The 16,491-nt window shown below is 38.6% G+C and overlaps 1 protein-coding gene across 2 annotated transcripts in view; it reads right to left on the bottom strand.

Annotated features, from left to right (window-relative positions):
• Positions 1-16,491, bottom strand: part of LOC143962744 (uncharacterized) — a 435,927-nt gene that overhangs the window by 94,664 nt on the left and 324,772 nt on the right. For both annotated transcript variants that reach the window (XM_077472147.1, XM_077472146.1), the window contains exon 11: positions 9,967-10,037. In XM_077472147.1, coding sequence (XP_077328273.1) covers positions 9,967-10,037 — 71 coding nt within the window. The remainder of the gene's footprint in view (positions 1-9,966; positions 10,038-16,491) is intronic.

Below are 16,491 nucleotides of genomic sequence, written 5' to 3'. Positions count from 1 at the left end.
GAAGGCAACAAGCAAACAATGATTCACTGCAGTATAATACAATTGTGCTTGACACTATAATACAATACAGAGGCAACACTGCTGAAGGGCCTAAATAATATGAAGGAGCCTTCTCTAAACCAGTGGGTTCTGAACACAGTCAGCTGGCATTGGGGCCCAAATGTGTCAAACAATTGAATGTCTTCACTTTTAGGTTACATCTTTTTTATGAATGAGTAGGGGTGCTATTTACCCTATACTCATTCGCGGGGGAAGGGGGTATCTGGGGGCACCCTTATTGTTAAAAGGGGGCTTCCATATTTAAATAATCCCCTCGCCTACAGACCCCCACAATTTGTCCTAATCTAAATCTACTAGTCTAACACTATCCTCCCCCAGACTGACAATGCTGTAGTTTGAAGTTTCTCCTTTATTACGTCATCCAGAATTATTATTATTATTATTATTATTTTTATTATTATTATTATACAGGTTTTATATAGCCCCAACAGTTTGTGCAGGGCTTTACAAATGAGGGCAGACATCGTAGTTACATTACAATTTGGTACAAGAGGAATTAGAGGGCCCTGCTCATTAGAGCTTACAATCTAAAAGTTCAGACACACTAAGGTTCGATTCACACCTATGCATTTTTAGTGCTTTTTGCATTTTGCAGATTTGCACTACAGAATGTGCTCCATAGGAAACCATGGTAAATGGACTGTAGTGCAAATCTGCAAAATGCAAAAAGCACTAAAACTGCATAGGTGTGAATCCAGCCTAAGACAAGAAGCGTGCCACTGTCTGGATCACAAGGTAATATATATATTAAAAAAAGACCTAACAAGAAAACTTAAGGCAGCCACCACATCTAAGAATTGGTAAACTGCAATATATTGCATTTTTGTTTTGGGGTTTTAAACTGCTTTAAGCATTTAAAATATCACTGATCCTGGTCCAATGGAATTATTATTATTTATTTATTTTGCATTGGTACATGTTCTCCAGGGAAGGCCTTACTCCCCCCATACTATTTTTTTACACTCCCTTGCCTATTCATCCAGAAAATGGGAATTTTTAATATGACAGGTTTGGCTCCTATGGATATTAATGGGTTCTGGTACTCAAACTCCTTTGACGTTCGCTAAACCCCACTTGAACTGAACCCAGGGCAGTTTGGCTCATCCCTGTTAAATAACCCTGTTAACTATATAAGGAAACAAAAGACAGCTTCAAGAATGGATGGCCAATAAGAAAAAGAGATTTGATTTGAGCACCCCAAATTGTAAAAGGCTCAATTTACATAAAATAATAAATAAATAATAATAAAAAAAAAAATGAAAACTTCAAAATACCCCCCCTGAAACAAAAGCCCAGATTTTTAAAGGGAAGCCTTGCTGCTTCTGCTGCAGAAAAAAAAAATCAAAAGCTCAACTCCACAAAGTGCATACATATTTCATAATTCTTGCTGTAATGGAGTTACCTTCCTTAAAAGGGGCTACATTAATGTACCAGAAGATGCCACTGAGTTATACACTAAACACAACAATCCTTCTGTTAGACACTAAACACAACTAAATGACAAGCTCCAGAAGGCGAGTAATCACTTAGGACCTTTTGATTGGTTGGTGTAGCTCTGCACCACCCTGGCTAGGGGAAAATAAAAGATAGCTGAACGAGCACAAGGGTCTCTCATTCTACCATCAGAAAGAATACTGAGAGACATTCTATGAGAGTCTATCAGGATCAGTGACTCTTGCAACATCAGACTGGACATACTCTTCATATGAGCCAAGCTCTGCCCTGTACTAAAGAGCAGGTGGACTCAACTTAAAGTGGTTCTAAAGTCTAATTGTTTTTACCTTAATGTATTCCCTGAATGAATGTAAAGAACACCCACTAACTGTTCCCCCATCCCTAAACACTTACCTGACTCCTCCCCTGATCCAGCACTGTCTTGTCTGCAGCAATGCTGCTCCGTCTTCCTGGTCTCACAGGAGACTCTGATAGCAGTGGGAGCCATTTTTAAACTTTTTTTATTTTACTGTTATCTTGTAATATCTTGCATTGTGCCATTGGTCACATGACTTCATCAGGGAATCCCCTAATGAAGTCATGTAACCAATGATGCAATGTGTTGGGAGAACCCCGATTACATCAAACTAGGAAATTCAATGTGCCAGAGTGACACTTATAGCCTTCATTTAATAATATAATCCTTCTGTTGTGCACCAGTATATGTGCACCAGCACATGTGAATGTAAACTTTTATTTAATAAATTGTATTGCCTGTTTTAAGTTCTACTTTATAGTAACTCTGTATTTGTTCTGAGCATACTCCAGCTACAGGTGGAAAAAGTGAACAGAGGGAGGCATACAGCCTCTTAAAGGGGAATGCAAGTTGTTTTGTGTAAAAGTGTTCTTAGCTTGAAAAAAGAAAAATAACGCAGCCACCACATCTAAGTACTGGTCAGCTGCATATTTTTACTTTTGAGCTTCTAGGGTTAGATACACTTTTTCATGTAGTTTAGAATGGTTATATTGCTCCCTAAAATGCTAGAGCACTTTCTTTGCAATTGTTGCCCCAAATGCAACCTATAGGACCTCTTATGGGATTTATCCTAGTCAACCTGCTTTCTTTATTTCTTTTCTTGGCTTGTTATTTTTAATCATAATACAAATGCATACGATTTCCATGCTTACACCTAGAGTAGTGCACATAAAAATTGTACAAAGTAATGTATGTAAAGAGAACTGAAATTTGTAGAATTCCACAGTGGGACCAGTGGATGACCAGTGGATGACCAGTGGATGACCAGTGGATGACATGATGACCACATATCAAATATTTTTCATACATCGCTAAAAAGCAGAATCCACAAAGTGAAAATAAAAGTGAGTGAATAAATTAGATGTTATAATTTGTGATGATATACAGTGCCTTGAAAATGTTTTCATACGCCTTGAAATTTTCCAAATTTCGTCATGTTACAACCAAAAATGTAAATATATTTTATAGGGATTTTATGTGATAGACCAGCACAAAGCGGCACATAATTGTGAAGTGGAAGGAAAATGATAAATGGTTTTCAAATTTTCTTTTACAAATAAATATGTGAAAATGTAAAAAAGTTAGAAATATTTCCATTTGTATTCAGCCCAACCACCTTTTGCTGCAATTACAGCTGCAAGTCTTTTTGGATATGTCTCTACCAGCTTTACACATCTAGAGAGTGACATTTTTGCCCATTATTCTTTTCAAAATAACTCAAGCTCTGTCAAATTGGATGGAGAGTATCTTTGAACAGCAATTTTCAAGTCTTGCCTCAGATTCTCAATTGGATTTAGGTCTGAACTTTGACTGGGCCATTTTAACACATGAATATGCTTTGATCTAAACTAGGGGTCTCAAACTGGTGGCCCCCCAGCTGTTGCAAAATTACAAGTCCCATAAGGCATTGCAAGGCTGACAGTTACAAGCATGACTCCCATAGGCAGATGCATAATGGGACTTGTAATTTTGCAACAGCTGTAGGACCACCAGTTTTACACCCCTGGTCGAAACCATTCCATTGTAGCTCTGGCTGTATGTTTAGGGTCATTGTCCTGGAAGGTAAACCTCTGCCCCAGTCTCAAGTCTTTTGCAGACTCTAATGCCTCATACACACAATCACATTTTTGGCCAACAAAACTGTGAAATTTTGTCCAAAACTTGTCTTGCATACACACGGTCACACAAATGTTGGCCAACAATTACGAACGTAGTGACATACTAGACGTACTACGTGGTTTTTCAGCTCTTTAGCACCACCCTTTGCGCTCCTTTCTGCTAATTTTGTGTTGGTAGATGTTTGATTCACGCTTTTCTTTCCACGGTTTTCATTTAGTGCTTTTCGCTTCGCGCTTTTCAGTTCGTTTCTGAACGGCCGATCATCAACCAGATATGTTGCGGAATTGGAAGAGATAGCATGTTATTTATTATTGGCCTTGGAGTTATTGCTTTGACATTATTTTTTTGGTTCAATAATGGTTTGATTTGGTATATTGTCTATATTTTTGGATGCATAGAATGCACTTTTTGGTTCTACTGGCAAATAGAACGTCAATTTTTTTTTTTTTTATGCACAATAAAAAAATTGTGGAGAATAATAATTGGTTATAGGTTTTACTTAAAATGACAGTTTGGGAGTAAGCAGTTCCATTTTAAAAAATACAATGTAAAATTGACAAGGGACACCAGCATAGTTGTATCTTTGTTCTTAAAAACTGGGGGATAATTGTGTTGTGGTAACTTGCACAAATAAAAAACAAAACAAAAACATAATAATATTATTCTTGATATCACTAGAAAAAAAAGCCTTTGAAAATTCAGTTGCAATAACTCCATCAGTATCACCAGCAAAGCAGCTTCATTATTATCCCATTAAAGAAGAAGAGAATGTGCGCTGCATTTCGAGATTTCCTATTTTGCCATGTCACGAATGTTGATTCTCCATTACAAACGCTAGTTTACAAGACCAACCACTTCTGCTTCCAAGTATGCATGTTTGTACTTTGGACTTTTGTCCGACAGACTTGTGTACACACGATCGGAAAGTCCGACAACACACATTTGTTGGCGGAAAATTTGGAAACATGCCAGCCAACACTTGGCAGAAAGTCCAACAACAATTGTCCGATAGAGCATACATACAGTCAGATTGTCTGCCAACAGCCTGACATCCAACATTTCCTGTCAGAAAGTCCGATCGTGTGTATGGGCCTTTACAGGTTTTCTTCTAAGATTTCCCTGTATTCGACTCCATCCATCTTCCCATCAACTCTTACCAGCTTCCCTGTCCCTGCTGAAGAAAAGCATCCCCACAACATGATACTGCCACCACAATGTTTCACGGTGGGGATGGTGTGTTCACGGTGACGTGCAGTGTTAGTTTCTGCCACATATAGCGTTTTGTTTTTAGGCCAAAAAGTTCAATCTTAGTCTAATCTGACCAGAGTACCTTCTTCCACATGTTTGCTGTGTCCCCCACATGGCTTCTCACAAACTGCAAACAGGACTTCTTATGGCTGTCTTTCAACAATGGCTTTCTTCGTGCCACTCTTCCATAAAGGCCAGATTTGTGAAGTGTACGACTAATAGTTATCCTGTGGACAGATTTTGCCACCTGAGCTGTGGATCTCTGAAGCTCCTCCAGAGTTACCATGGGCCTCTTGGCTGCTTCTCTGCCTAATACTCTCCTTGCCCCGGCCGGTCAGTTTAGGTGGACGGCCATGTCTTGGTAGGTTTGCAAATGTGCCATACTCTTTCCATTTTCGGATGATGGGTTGAACAGTGCTCTGTGAGATGTTCAAATCTGGGGATTTTTTTTTATAACCTAACCCTGCTTTAAACTTCTCCACAACTTTATCCCTGACCTGTCTGGTGTGTTTTTTGGCCATCATGATGCTTTTTGTTCACTAAAGTTCTCTAACAAACCTCTGAGGGCTTCACAGAACAGCTGTATTTATACTGAGATTAAATTACACACAGATGGACTCTATTCACTAATTAGGTAAATTCTGAAGGCAATTGGTTCCACTAGATTTTAGTTAGGGGTATCAGAGTAAAGGGGGGCTGAATACAAATGCACGTCACACTTTTCAGATATTTTTTGTAAAAAAAAAAATTAAAACCATTTATCATTTTCCATCCAATTCACAATTATGTACCGCTTTGTGTTGGTCTATCACATGAAATCCCAATAAAATACATTCACCTTTTTGGTTGTAACATGACAAAATGTGGAAAATGTCAAGGGGTATGAATACTTTTTCAAGGCACTGTTTATATATATATATATATATATATATATATATATATATATAGCTGTATTTATCAAGGGATTACCAGCAGTGTGTAATGGAAGGCTATATATGAGCTAGAAGATGCCATTTCTTTACATGAAAGCGCATACACATTTTAGAGTCAGGTCTTATGTAATTGAGTACACTCAAACCAGTAATCCAGGCTGCTCATTTTTGTAACCCTATCTTTTCTTTCAAAAACATTTGTTTTTCAGTCAACACAGGTGCACCAGCTCACGGAGAACTTCAATGCGACAAGCTCTTTGCAGACCGCTATTACAAATAGAAAGCTAATCTTATTGTTTTCTGTCAGTGAGCCTATAGCTACACCATGAAAATACTTAATAAAAAGCAAAATAAAAGAATGGACATATCCCAAGGTTTGGAATTACTGTAGTCCAAATAGGAATATATACAATCTGTACTTATACAATCAATTGAGTAAAGTGGTTGTAAAGGCAGACGTTTTTTTTTTATCTTAATGTATATGCATTAAGATAAAAAGCCTTCTGTGTGCAGCAGCCCCCCTCAGCCCCTCTAATACTTACCTGAGCTCCATTTAGATCCAGTGATGTTGCAGGGGTGTCTCGTCTGCCCGGGACTCCCCTCCTCATTGGCTGAGACAGCAGTGTGGCGCCATTGGCTCCTGCTACTGTCAACCAAAGTCAGTCAGCTAATGAGGAGAGAAAGGGGGCAGGGCCAGGCCGTTAATTCATGTCTGAATGGACGCAGGGAGCTGCGGCTCAGCTTGGGTGCCCCCATAGCAAGCTGTTTGCTGGGGGGGCACTCAAGAAGAGGGAGAGGCCAGGAGCACCGAAGTGGGACTCGAAAAGAGGAGGATCTGGGCTTCTCTGTGCAAAACCATTTCACAGAGCAGTTAAGTATAACTTGTTTGTTATTTTTAAAGAAAAAAAAAAAACCAAGACTTTAGTATCAATTTAAGTATGCTGAACATAACAAAAATACAAAGTAAAATCCAGATACTTGTATTAAAATCATAGGTTTGGAATAGTGTTGTTATGTTTAAAAGAATTAAAAGAAAGTTTATAGCCAAAGAGACATAAGGTTGAGAATACACTATATTGCCAAAAGTATTGGGATACCTGCCTTTACATGAACATGAGCAATTTTAAATGACATTTTTTCCTTTAGAAATGTAATTTCGCTGGAGGACTTTTATGAAAATGTGCTACTTTACAGGCAGACTAAGGGGACCCCCAGGCACAATATTTAAAGGAATATTTAATTTTTATTGTTTCACTTTAAACATTATTAAAATCACTGCTCCTGAAAAAAACGGCTGTTTTTAAAACTTTTTTTTGCATTGATACATGTGCCCTTTGGCATTACCCAGGTCCCCATACACTTTTTATGGAAATAACTTGCACATAAGCTTTTAAAATGAGCCCTTTTGATTTTTCACGCGTCTCATAGACTTTAACGGTGTTTGCATGTTCGCACAAATTTTTTGTCTGTTCAAATTTTCTGGTGAGAAACAAGCCGCGGGCTGTTCAGCTCATCCCTAGTCTTAACACATTGGGGTATGAAGACATCGTGTAGAATGGATTAACATGAAGACACAAGTGGTTGCCTAGAGTAATGGAGGTTTAACAAGCAGCCTGTTGATAGTGTGTACCTGTTATAGGTGGCACGGCCTCCATTAGTTAAGTGCATGTGTGGAGCCTACGCAGAATGCACTGTGGAGACCCCTCTGCTAGTGGGGATTAGCAGTGGAAAACACTGAACAAGTGGATGTGGACATTGGCTCAGCGTGTCCCTCGTAAATACAAGTTACGCTGAAGGTGTACATTGTCACGGTGACATGACATGGTACACTTTCATCTCTATGAGTAGAGGCCTGCCTTAAGGTTAAGTATTCCCCCTCAGCAGCCTTAGCCTTGTCTCAGGGCATTGATGAAGATGACAACTCAGGGATACCCCATGTGTGTGTGGTAAAGTGATCCTGTAACAAAGTGCCTAATGTAGCCGAGAAGAACCCACACAGGGTAGGCCTTCCAGGTGACCCAGTACTTGGTGCCCTACAAGTTAATGGGGAAGCATGGAGGACGTGAGCACCACCCTGTCACCCTGTCCCTACAGACTGGATTTTTTTTCCTGTCTCTAATCATCCCATCATGTTAACTGTCCTTGCACACATATGCATTGAAAGGCATTTAGAGGCAGGGATGTTTAGAGGCAGAAAAAAAACCCACAGCCAATATGTCCAGGAGCAGCAACGTTTTTGGCAGAAAAAATGCTTGTCTAAACACGTCTAAACACGGGTTAACACTAGGTACGTCAAACACTTGAGCGTTAATTTCTTTCAATGGCCAGCATAAATTATTATTCTGGCCAATGAAATTAATTAATGCCCAAGCACTTTACCTGCCTAAGTACGTTTGGACACATTTAAATGCATCAAGCATGCCAAAATACTGCATTTAGGAGAGCTAGGCAAACACCGTAAATATTTCAAAATATAAGTCTTTTAGTCACTGAAATATATAACTTTGACAATATATGTTTGCCTTCTCTTATAAGGAACATCTAGATATATTAATTATACCTAAACAATTATACCTAAGCAACACCCTTAAAGAAATACCTATTATCTTGAATTGCTCCTGAAAATGTTTGTAGTGCACTTCCTCGGCCTTGAGCCATAGAACCATGTAGACCATGTTTTGGTCTGCTAATCTGATTTGGTGATGTAATTACTGTGCTGCTCACTGTTTTCTTCTGGAGTGGAAACTGCTCCTGAAATCTTATAGACAAGCGTCTCCATGCTTCTTTCTAAAACTGAAGGCACTGCTGTCCATGACTGCTAAGCTAAGGTGATTTGGTGATGCCATTATTGTACTGATCACTGTTTTTGCTGCTGGAGTGGAAACTAGTCCTGAAAACTTATAGAGAAGCATCTCCCTGCTTCTGCCTAAAGCATTCTGTAGATCCATGCTTCCTCCACCTCTCCTGCTGCTTCTTGATTGTTCCTCCTTTAGTCATCAAAGGACCAGTCCTGATGGCTCATCTGACACAACAAACATAAGTCTTTCCTCTATCAAGATGGCCACCTCCACATGGAGACCAGTTTTATTAAATCTTCCCCCTAGTGCAGAACAAGGCATAGCCAGTCAGTGATGGGGGAGCTAACTGTTCATACAGATGATTGATGACTATTCATTTGCCCTCTGCTTGCCTTTCTTTAAGAGCAGCTTCCGCAGTTTAGGTCCTATATATGAACCAAAACAATAAGAAATAACGCAACATATTTCCAATCCGCCAGATCAACCTTTGATGTCTAAACATTTATACATGTTGCAATAATTTATTCTCTATATGCTGGCATGTTTTAATGCATCCATATAATCTGGCAATCACATTTTGTTATGAGAACATCCATAGATGTCTAATTAATGTTCTCGTCATTAAAAAAATATATTTGCCAGTTTGTCCAGATATCTAAGTTCTGTTCTTTGAATAGTCGCACTGATTAAATACTTTGCATACATTTTATCGACAGTTATTGGTAAACGATTTAAGATAATCATGTTCATTTTCCTACTTCTCAGTAGCAATTACTATTGCAAATATCTAACAACACAACTCTTGACAATTAATAATACTGCATTTAAATCACAAAGTCAAATCTGGAAATTGCTGTGCTTTTTCTAGAGCATTTTATATATACAATGACACTTTTCACAAACTAGAATAGCAAAATCATCAGCATAATTCAGTTGAGGAAGGTTATTAAAGAGCAGTTGAGACTACACTCCTGCCTTGTCACATCTATTGTGTATTAAATTCAGGCTAATCAAATTGCAGATTCCAAGAGTACTGTATTAGTCATCCCCACTCCTTTTAATTTGTTTAATGGCCTCTCCTTTTTTTGTGTGTCTTCTAAATGGCTGTGCATCGCTCAGGCTCACGACATGTAAATAAAGAAAGGATTGAGGAACAGTTCTACAAAAAGAATAAAGCGTGCCTCCATTCTAAAGTTACATTTGATGTTGGAGTAATTCATAGGACGTGTACCACAAGCAGCGGTGCTTATTATTTCTGCTTAACTGTCTACAGACATAGGAGGAGTAGAGGGGGAGGGCAAAGGAGGGGGGAAGAAAAGGAGACTGAATTTACACTTACCGCTTCAAAAGCCCTTTTATACTCGGCCAACTTCTCCTGGCTGAAGATGCAGTATTTTGCCAAAAAGTCGACTAAAAGAGAGCACAAAAAGTATGTAATAACCAATGAAGGAAGCCCTTTTTCACTTGTATTTTGTTTTACAAAGACATCCTTTTGCATTACAGAGTTCATTATGAGGACAGCAATTCAGAACGCAATAGGCAATTACTGCCCCTTTTGGACATACAGTAATTTCAGTTTTTTTTAAGGAAGCCTTTTTACCTGGTGGATGGCAGTAAGTTCAAAAAATAAAAAATAAAAAATGCAAGTTTACCAAGAAATCATAGGACACAGTAAATATGTTGTTTTTATATTCCCTTGCAGAATAAGTGCACAATTGAAATAAAGGGAATAAAACTGATGATATATGGGGCTGGCTTGTAGACTTCTAAAGTGAGAAATCCTTAATAGAGTAAGTCATTGAATTTATTTTAGGGTCTGTGTATATCAGGGACATGCACTCAGGGGTGGCAGGTGAGGCAGAGCCATGAGCATAAAAAAAAATCAACTTTGAGGGTCATAGCTCAGCAGCAAATGTGGGGTGTAGGTAGCTGAAGTTCTACCCCACCACTGGTCAAAATTTGGGGCTCCTTGCGCAGCCTGTCAGAAGCTAAATACCAGTTTAAATTCAGACTGAGAGGATGAGCTCACAGTGCCTCTCCTCACTTCTTGTCAGAGGCACTGAGCTCAATGGACAGCTTGGAGTCTTCGATCAATGGTAAAGTATCATTGGCCCAAGCTGTCCAATAAAAATGCTGCAGTGGAGACACGCCTCTCACTGCAGTGTCATGTGTCTAAAAGACAAATGCTCCCTTCCAGCCCAGCCCTCTGAACTAGAAGGAAATACGTGGGTTTATGTGTATAAGATTTACCCACAATCTCATATTTTTTCTCACACAGTTAAGAGGGAGAATGAGAATCTGCTGCTGCTGAAAAGGTACAAGCTAAATCATATATTATTATGCTATATGTTATAAGATAATAACTTTTACTGTGAAATTACTGGTTTGAAGTTATAAATTCAGATTTCAGTAATTTGTCCGCTAAGCCACCTGCTTGAGTACAGTTTAAAAAAATATAGTAAATAACCTTAAAATTATTATATAATAATTACTGTATTTATTGGCATATAACACGCGCTTTTTCACCCTGAAAATCAGAGCAAATAGCATGTGCGTGTTATACGCCGATACTGCAATTTGGACTGCCTAGGAGGGAACAGGGAGGGTAGGTAGCTGAAGTCCTACCCCACCACTGGTCAAAATTTGGGGCTCGAGTACAGTACAGTTTTTAAGAATATATTAAATAACCTTAAAAATATGATATAATAGTTACTGTATTTGTATATTACTTATAGTAATTAACCCCTTACCACACAGGCCAATTCTGACACTTCTCTCCTACATGTAAAAATCATAAATCTTTTTGCTGAAAATTACTTAGAACCCCAAAACATTTTATATTTATATATATATATATATATATATATATATATATATATATATACACTATATATATATATATATATATATATATATATATATATATATATATATATATATATTGTTTCATCAGACACCCTAGGGAATACAATGGTGGTCATTGCAACTTTTTATGTTACACGGTACTTGGGCAGCAATTTTTCAAACACACTTTTTTGGGAAATAAACTGTTTTATGAATAAAAAAAACAAAAAAACACTAAAGTTGGCCTGATTTTTTTGTATACTATGAAAGATGATGTTACGGCAAGTAAATAGATATCCAACATGTCACTCTTTAAAATTGCGCACACTTGTGGACTGGCGCCAAACTTCAGTACTTAAAAATCTCCATAGGCAACGCTTGAAACATTTTTACAGGTTACATGTTTAGAGTTACAGAGGAGGTCTAGTGCTAGAATTCTTGTTCTCTCGCTAACATTCCTGTAACCTGTGTGTATCTGGCTCAGATACTAGCCAGTGCTTCACCAGCCACTGACCTCACCACACGTCCATGGTGTATATAGGCTTTTGCTCACACCAGAAATGCTTCTCTTACCATACAAGTCAAAATGCATGCAAAAGGAGCTTGGTGTAGATTGATGCAACTTACAAGGAGATCATATTCAGGTCAATTGATTGTCAACAGCAGGTCAAATGCACCTTTTAACTTTAACTTTGTACAATTACAAAAGCATCTCAAACAGATCTCAGTTGCAAGCAGAATGCACCTGAAAGCCCAACGACACAAGCCCTTATGCCAATAATATTACACTAAAAAAGAAGCATTGGGGGAAGAGAAAGACACTGCTATCCATATTGAGAAGTGAGTGACACAAAGGTCAATATGCATACAGTATGAGGTCAATGGTTTACATGTTGCCTGATCATCCACATATATCACATTTTGTAGGTAAGATTACCTGGCCTCCCTTACCACTTGTGTATGTCTCATCAGGCTATAGTATGGGTGATACTGTGGCACATTAGGTCAAATATTTGTGATTTTTCTGGATCAGATGACTTTTCAAAATTGAACAAGATTGGAGCATCACTACACAAGTGTCTATATGCCACAGAGGAGCACAGACCTGGAGGAAATGCCATACAACACTTTATTCATGTAAGATTATCAGGGTGCCATTAATAAAAAACATTGGGGTGGCAAGAGTCGCTTTTCATACACAACAGCCTCTGTGCTAAGCATTTTTATGGTTCAGATCAGTAAAATGCAGCTCATGCCAGTGAAATATTTTTCTTTTTTTTTTCCATGAATATCCCCTGTTTACTGGCAAGTCAATCCGCATATTCACTGACTCTTTACTAACAATGACAAGAAATTACCATTATCCATAAAACAACCAACTGGGGTACATTTTAATATTGTCCTTTGCCATTTTTATTGAGGCATATAACTTCTCAGGCTGGGTTCACACTTATCTGAATTGGATGCAAAGTTCTCCGGATCTGATTCACATGACAGGAGAGTGCGCCCGGCTCACAATGGAGCCGGTTCACACACCTCCAGGCCGCAGTCCCCACTTGGAAAGGGTCCTGTGTGTCTTTGGTTCTGATTCAGGTGCGATTTCAGTCAAAAATTCGGACATGATTCGCACCCGTGAACAGGGATGCACTGGACCGCCTGCGGTGAGCCGTAGCCGCACATATGTGAACCCGGTCTCAATGTTTAATAATTATATATATATATATATATATATATATATATATATACAGTGGGGATCGGAAGTTTTGGGCACCCCAGGTAAAAATGTGTATTAATGTGCATAACGAAGCCAAGGAAAGATGGAAAAATCTCTAAAATCTCCAAATGGCATCAAATTACAGATTAGACATTCCTATAATATGTCAAAAAAAGTTAGATTTTATTTCCATCATTTACGCAAAAGTTTGGGCACCCTGCACCCTGAGTTAATATCTTGTACTGCCCCCTTTGGCAAGTATCACAGTTTGTAAATGCTTTTTGTAGCCAGCCAAGAGTCTTTCAATTCTTGTTTGAGGTATCTTTGCCCATTCTTCCTTACAAAAGTGTTCCAGTTCTTTGAGATTTCTGGGCTGTCTGTCACGCACTGCTCTTTTAAGGTCTATCCATAGATTTTCAATAATGTTGAGGTCAGGAGATTGTGAAGGCCATGGCAAAACCTTCAGTTTACGCCTCTTGATGTAATCCCCCGTGGATTTTGAGGTGTGTTTAGGATCATTATCCATTTGTAGAAGCCATCCTCTCTTTAACTTCAGCTTTTTCACAGATGGCATCAAGTTACCATCCAAAATTTGCTGAAATTTTATTGAATCCATTTTTCCTTCTACTCGTGAAATGTTCCCTGTGCCACTGGCTGCAATACAACCCCAAAGCATGATTGATCCACCCCCATGCTTAACAGTTGGACAGAGGTTCTTTTCATTAAATTCTGTGCCCTTTCTTCTCCAAACGTACCTTTGCTCATTCCGGCGAGAAAGTTCTATTTTAAACTCATCGGTCCACAGAACTTGTTTCCAAAATGCCTCAGGCTTGTCTATATGTTCATTTGCAAAGTTCAAATGCTGATTTTTGTGGTGAGGATGTAGAAGAGGTTTTCTTCTGATGACTCTTCCATGAAGACCATATTTGTACAAGTATCTCTTTATAGTGGAATAGTGTACCACAACTCCAGTGTCTTCCAGATCTTTCTGGAGGGATCGTGCAGTCAAACGTGGGTTTTGAATTGCTTTTCTCACAATCCTGCGAGCTGTTATGTCTGATATTTTTCTTGGTCTTCCAGATCTTGCTTTAACTTCCACTGTTCCTGATGACTGCCATTTCTTAATTACATTCCGAAAGGGGATATTGACATCTGAAAACGCTTTGCTATCTTCTTATAGCCTTCTCCAGCTTTGTGAGCGTCAACTATTTTCAGTTTCAGTTTTCTAGAAAACTGCTTAGAAGAAGCCATGGTGCTGACTGTTGGGGCAAGGTCAGATGAGTCTGGCCATTTAAAACCTTTGAGATTGACATCACCTGGTCTTCCCAGACGATGATTGAGAACAATCCATGACACTGGGAGGTCTCAGCTTTGCAAAGGGGGCAGTGCATGCTATAAATTCTGCAGGGTGCCCAAACTTTTGCTGACGCCATTTTTTTATTTTCTGTAATTTTGAAAGTGTAAATGATGGAAATAAAATCTAACTTTTTTGACATATTATAAGAATGTCTAATCTGTAATTTGATGCCATTTGGAGATTTTTCCATCTTTCCTTGGCTTCGTTATGCACATTAATACACATTTTTACCTGGGGTGCCCAAACTTTCGATCCCCACTGTATATATGTACGTATTTACAGCTGTTGTCTGAGACCTACCATGTAAATTTTTATTGTATTCAATACAATGATAAAATGTCTAAGCCCTTGTACACACGGTCGGACATTCCGACAACAAAATCCGTCGGATTTTGTCCGACGGATTTTGTCCGAAACTGGTGTTGCATACACACGGTCGGACACAGTTTTCGGAAAATCCAATCGTTCGTAATGTGATTACGTTATTTAGTTACGACGGGACTACGCTCAGGCTAGTAGCCGATAGCTTTGGTCTAGGAATTTGATCTGAGCATGCGTGGCACTTTGTCTGATCGGAATTCTCTACAAACAATCGGACAAGTCCGATCAGATCATGTTGTCGGAAAATTTTATAGCCCAGCTCTAAAACTTTGTCGGTCGGCTAGTCCGACGGAAACAGTCCGATGGAGCCCACACATTGTCGGATTATCCGACAACACGGTCCGATCGGACATTTTCCGTCGGAATGTCCGACCGTGTGTACAAGGGCTAAGTCTAATCAAATCTACTCTAATCATCTAAAGCTAAACCTGGCCTAATAATGTGAGTTTTTTTTCCTTCAGCCAGATTGCTTAGGAAAATATCTAAAGCCTCGTACACACAATTGGATTTTCCGCAGACAAAACCTCAGACTTTTGTCCGAAGGTGTGTGCCTGGATTTTGTCTTGCATACAAAGGGCAAGGAATTGTCAGCCAACAAACATGAATGTAGTGACGTACTACGTGGTTTTTCAGCTCTTTATCGTCACCTTTTGGGCTCATTCTGCTAATTTTGTGTTAGTAGGAGTTTGGTGAGTGTTGATTCTTGTTTTTCATTTTGCGCTTTCCAGTTTGTTTCTGAATGGCTGTTCGTCAACCAGCCATGTTGCAGAATCGGAGGAGATAATGTGTTATTTATTATCGACCTTGGAGTTATTGCTTTGACCCAAGTCCAGTCCAGGAACCAGAGGAGGAGAATTTCTTGGACCAAAAATTGGTTGCTTTATTAATCGTGACCAATTATGTCATATGTCTTTGCTGCGGGAGCTCCAGGAGAATAATCCGGATGATTTTCGTAATTATCTATTATATTACCGGATGACAGACTCCTGCTTTCACCAACTCTTCGCATTGTTGACCCCCTATATTAAGTATCAGGGCACATGCATGAGGCTTTTATTTTATTTTTTGGTTGACTAATGATTTGATTTGGTATATTTTCTATATTTTTGGATGCATAGAATGCACTTTTTGGTTAAGTTCTATTGGCAGCTAGTATGTCTAATTTTATTTGTTTTCTTTTTTTAATGCACAATAAAAAAAATTGTGGAGATTAATATTTGGCTATATGTTTTACGTCAAATAACAATTTGTATAATTTTAAATGTAACTGCCTACTCCCAATGTAAAATTGACACGGGACAGCAACATAGTGGTATCTTTGATCTTAAAAACTACAGGATAATGGTGTTGTGGTATCTTGCCCAAAAAAAAAAAAAAAAAAAAGCATAATAATATTATACTTGATATCACTAGAAAAAAAAGCTTTTGAAAATTTGTTTGCAATAAATCCATCAGTATCGCCAGCAAAGCAGCTTCCTTATTATCCCATTAAAGAAGAAGAGAATGTGCGCTGCATTTCGCGATTTCATAATTTGCCACATCACGAATGTTAATTCTCTATTACGAAT

The sequence above is a fragment of the Lithobates pipiens genome, unplaced genomic scaffold (genome assembly GCF_037356315.1).
Source record: "Lithobates pipiens isolate NorthernLeopardFrog02 unplaced genomic scaffold, aLitPip1_a1.2 Scaffold_8, whole genome shotgun sequence".
Classification (NCBI taxonomy): Eukaryota; Metazoa; Chordata; class Amphibia; order Anura; family Ranidae; genus Lithobates; species Lithobates pipiens.
Note: the sequence above shows the minus strand (reverse complement) of the source record. Positions and strands in the feature narration are given on the sequence as shown.